Source organism: Aedes aegypti, chromosome 3 (genome assembly GCF_002204515.2).
Source record: "Aedes aegypti strain LVP_AGWG chromosome 3, AaegL5.0 Primary Assembly, whole genome shotgun sequence".
Lineage (NCBI taxonomy): Eukaryota > Metazoa > Arthropoda > Insecta > Diptera > Culicidae > Aedes > Aedes aegypti.
In genome coordinates this window covers 104,933,745-104,938,317 of record NC_035109.1, presented here as the reverse complement: position 1 = coordinate 104,938,317, position 4,573 = coordinate 104,933,745, and the positions used below count along the sequence as shown (strand labels likewise).

Genomic DNA, 4,573 nt, shown 5'->3' with positions numbered 1-4,573 from the left:
GGAAGGATGTTGTGAATTCAGATATTCACCCTTCCTTTTGTTCGTGGTTGCAACCATGTTCAGTGAATAAACAAAAAAGAAGTAACCATTTAGGAGGCTTTTTTTCCAAGACGGTGTCCAAGAAGGATTACCACCGCTAGCTTTCGCTGACGGGTCTTACGAAAAATCGTAGGCACGAGTCCAAACAAGGATCGAAAAGGGATCAAGAGTTGAAAAAATGGTACTGAAAAGTACTGTTTTGTTGTTTTAGGTAGTTTTAAAAATTGTTTTCCCACCGAAGCCAAATCTGGACAAGCATTTGAAAAGGGCCCAAGTGGTCTTGAGCCCTTTTTAGCCCGCCCACGCAAACTAACACCACTATCAGATAGATTGGTGTTAGCTCTTCCTGATAGTATTGGTAAGCGTGATCGAGTTGAATTGGGCTCAGCAGCGTCTTGCAAAGCCAATGTTTACCTATGTCGATGTGCCCTTTTAAAATGTTTGTCCAGAAATACTCTCCTAAAATCTCAAGTATACATAAAGTCACGATGATTTCACTTTCAAACTATTCACTGTTTCCATTAGAGTCTGGGTCTCGCTGCTTTTTAAATATCCTTTTAATAAATAATTGCACTCACATTCGTTAACTGAAATCAATTTATTCTTATTTCAAAAGCTGTTCCAACATGGCCCTTCCACGCGTATTGACATGGTTTCCATAGAAATTCCCAAAAACACACACATCAAACCCAAATCTAGACCCACTTGACGATTCGCTATTAATCCGACTGAAACCATGTAGTGGGCTGCAACAAAGTGGTAAGCCAACCCACCGATGGAGTCTTTTATCAGGAAATCAACAGTTGATTCATATCTACCTTTCCGCAGTCGTCTCCTCTTTATTATATTCCGCCAACACGAAACGGCCACGGAGTTCTGGTTTTACTCGGTAATTATTACTGCACGGTATGCCAAATGGTTGGCTGCTGCATTAAACACCTTTCGTGTTAAGAGTCAGGTTGTTTTTCCATACAGACTTCCTAGCTATTTAATACAGCTGTTTGTTTTCCCATGCTTCTCTCCGGGACTGCACCAACAATGAACTGCATATACTGTAGGATTACTCCCTTTAGTTTTATCCTGTGGGTTAACCGATTGTGAGGATCAAAAGGATGATGCGGGTTAGCCAATTGTCGACCATGGCGAGAAAATTGCTTCCCCAGGTGTTGGAACCCCGACAAACAGGAAAGATAGTGAGGTAAAATGTGTAACAATTAACATTTAAAGTCAAAATTTTATCAACTCCCATGGATTCAAGGTTTAACGGCGAGTTGGTCCCCGTCCAAAGTAAGAGTCGAGCTTTTCTGAAGCACTTCAAGTATCCCAAACGTGCAACCAGGGAAAACTGGATCCATGACGGATCGTTTCACGATGCAGTTTCTGGACTGCTGATTACGGCCCAACTGTTCTCAATAATGCCAGTTTGTGGAATTGGACAGAAGGATACTACTAAGCTTCATTTCTCTTGGAAAAGTAAGCGCATCTTCTACTCATACGCGGCATGTATGGGAACTGCTTTCCTGGCGGTGACTAGTACGATTCGATTCGTGGATAGAAATTTCAACTTTTCTAGGCTGACGGGAGTCTTTTTCTATTTCTACAACCTCTACGGAATGTACTGTTTCGTGAGAGTTGCACAGAAATGGCCGGTTCTGATGCAGAAGTGGTTTAATGTTGAACAACTGCTGCCGCAGAGTTCCAACATTATAGAACGTGGAAAGCTTGCCAATAAGATCAAGCTGATATCGATTCTTGTGATCACGCTCTCCCTGATGGAACATATGCTGTCGATTGTGGCAGCCGTTTACTATACCCCGAATTGCCCAAACATCAAGGATCCGGTCAAAATGTTCTTCAAGTCCAACTTTTTGTTCGTATTCTACTACTTTGAGTATTCGGAGATTCGAGGATTCGTGGTCAAATTTATCAACGTGATCAGCACCTTTGTTTGGAGTTACATAGATTTGTTCGTCATTATCGTAAGCATTGGACTATCTCACACGTTCCGCAGGATCAACAACCATCTGATGAATCATAAACGAGAGGTACGAAGTTCAGAACATTAAACCGTAGATTACTAAACAATGTGCCCTTCCAGAAAATGACCGAACAGTTTTGGGGTGAGCAACGTCAAAACTATCGAAATATTTGTGACCTTGTTCGGTTCGTTGACGACGCTATTTCGATCATTACCATGCTATCGATTTCAAGCAACCTGTTCTTCATCTGCGCCTCAATTCTTAACAGTTTGAAGTATTGTCCAATCCGATTCCTTCATAATACACACTGGTTGATATCTCTGTCTTCATTCCAGCACCCACCCAGCCTTGGTCCATACAGTGTACTTCTGGTTCGGGCTGGCCTTCCTGATTGGACGAACTTTGGCCGTGTCCATGTGCACCGCAGCAGTCAACGATGAATCGCAGCGTCCGTTTGAAGTTCTTCGGGCTATTCCCCGTGACGGATGGTGCGTGGAAGCGAAACGCTTTGCCGAAGAGGTCATCAACGATACGGTGGCCCTCACCGGGATGAAGTTCTTCAACATGACGCGCAAACTGGTGCTCAAAGTCACGGGTTCGATCATCACCTACGAACTGGTGCTGATCCAGTTTCACCAGGACGAGACGGCCGATTACGATCTGTGCACGTTTAGGCGTACGTAGGTGAAGCGGATTAATGGGAGATGAATAAATATGTTGCATTCAGCATTAAAATAATATTAATTTAGAATAGGTTTTCAATCGAATGAATTTGTTTTTATGTTCAGCACATCGTACACACTTGGATAATTCTAATTTCTGTAACCTTTATAATTCTACTGAGGCTCCAAATACACTAAAACTTCAATTAACGAAGTCTTCTTGTTACGTACGTACAGTTTACGTTACTTTTTTTTCGCAGCTCGTAATATGAGTTGAGACGAATAAATGGAAAATTGTGTATTGAAATTATAATTTTCAGGGAAAACTTATGCTTTGTAGTTTGTGGACAATCAAGATAATCAAGGTCATTCATGAACTTCCTGAAGAACTATGGTTCAATGAACATAATATGTAAATAAATCAAAACAATACTCCGTTTACTTGTATAAATGACTATGGATCTGTGTCATAATCATAAACTTACACTTATAGATCCTGAGGTCTATATTCGATGGAGTACCAAGAACATCCATACAAAGCATTCAGAAAATAATTCTGATAGAAATTTCATTTCAACTTGGTATTTTTTTCGATTTTTCTAGAACAATCTCACAGATTTCAGTAAGTTGATCGAAAGTATACATCATTTGATGACTCTCCATGGTATTAACTCCATTTTGTCAAAAATGTCGAATGTGACTGTCTTGCAGTTATGGGCAGTGTAGATCCTAAAGCCAATATTCCATTGAGTCTTCGGAAGATCAGGAACATCGGTACTTATCCATGCAATGCTCTTTTTACTTATATGGATGATTAAGGGTCTATGTCATATTAAAACCATTACAAAATTGTAACTAGTAGAATAAAGGTATTAGGGGCCTCCCTTAGCTGACTGGTAAGAGTCCGCGGCTACAAAGCAAAGCCATGCTGAAGGTGTTTGGGTTCGAATCCCACCGGTTGATCCAGGATCATTAATAACCAAATAATTCAATTATAACCCAGGCGAACCCAGTATCCAGAAGGTTGCGAAATCCGGAAGGGCATGCAGGGCAGGGCATGTTGCAATACTACCGGACAACAATCCTGCAAAGATGATGTTCGCGTCGAATCCGGTTGGCACAAGAAGGCGGGGAGCACAGCGAGCGAGGTGGCTTGATCAGGTGCAACAAGATCTGGAGAGCGTGGGCCAAAATCGAAGATGGAGGGACACAGCCATGGACCGAGTAAATTGGCGTAACATCGTTAACGAGGTTTTATCAAATTAATTGATGTAACACCAACTAAATAAATCGATAAAATCAATAATAAATCAATTTATTCCTGAACCCCGCCAAAAAAGTTCCACACTTTCGAAGAATCCAACATCTTACAAGTCCTCCTACAGCATGGTTCAAGCTTTATGTCTTTAGCTTTGGTTCATTTCTCTTAAAAGTCACGATTTCTAACGGAATGTCTTTATTTTAGCCAAAATGACCTCTTAAGTAACTTTTCTCTGTATTCTGCTTCAGTGAATATTGCTAATAAATTCAGAGACACCTTCAGAGACCATAACGCGTCTACTTTACAGGTCCATCAGGAATTTCTTCTCATATTTATCGAGGAAGAGCTTCAGGAATTCTTCTAGTAATTTCTACAAAGATTTCTTCTGGCACACTTTCATAGTTTATTCCAGAGTTTCTCTCAAAATTCCTCTAGTAATTCCTCCACCAAGAGATGCTTGGAGGAATTTCTCCGGAATTTGCTCCAGGAAATTCTTGAGCACTTCAATGCTTCTATCTCCTATAATTTCCACAAGGATAAACTAAAATATTTCTCAGAGACTACCTCACTGTTTCCTTCAGATATTTTTTGACTGATTCATCTACTGAAATCTTCAATTGTTGCTGTAGGAG

General features: G+C 40.7%; 1 protein-coding gene across 1 annotated transcript; it reads left to right on the top strand.

Annotated features, from left to right (window-relative positions):
• The first annotated feature begins 528 nt into the window (after positions 1-528).
• LOC5563657 (gustatory receptor for sugar taste 64f) lies at positions 529-2,894 on the top strand. The gene is made up of 4 exons (XM_001647824.3): positions 529-1,237; positions 1,298-2,084; positions 2,138-2,292; positions 2,354-2,894. Exons 1-4 carry the CDS (start codon positions 1,152-1,154, stop codon positions 2,700-2,702), a joined length of 1,377 nt encoding a protein of 458 aa, XP_001647874.3. The 5' UTR covers positions 529-1,151; the 3' UTR covers positions 2,703-2,894.
• The last annotated feature ends 1,679 nt before the right edge of the window (positions 2,895-4,573 follow it).

What these genes read in the sequence shown, in the direction of transcription:
- LOC5563657 (XM_001647824.3), top strand. Translation starts at nt 1,152, where the DNA reads ATGATGCGGGTTAGCCAATTGTCGACCATGGCGAGAAAATTGCTTCCC. An exon ending in TGATGAATCATAAACGAGAG is followed by an intron (nt 2,085 to 2,137) that starts GTACGAAGTTCA and finishes GTGCCCTTCCAG; the next exon opens with AAAATGACCGAACAGTTTTG. An exon ending in TCAATTCTTAACAGTTTGAA is followed by an intron (nt 2,293 to 2,353) that starts GTATTGTCCAAT and finishes TCTTCATTCCAG; the next exon opens with CACCCACCCAGCCTTGGTCC.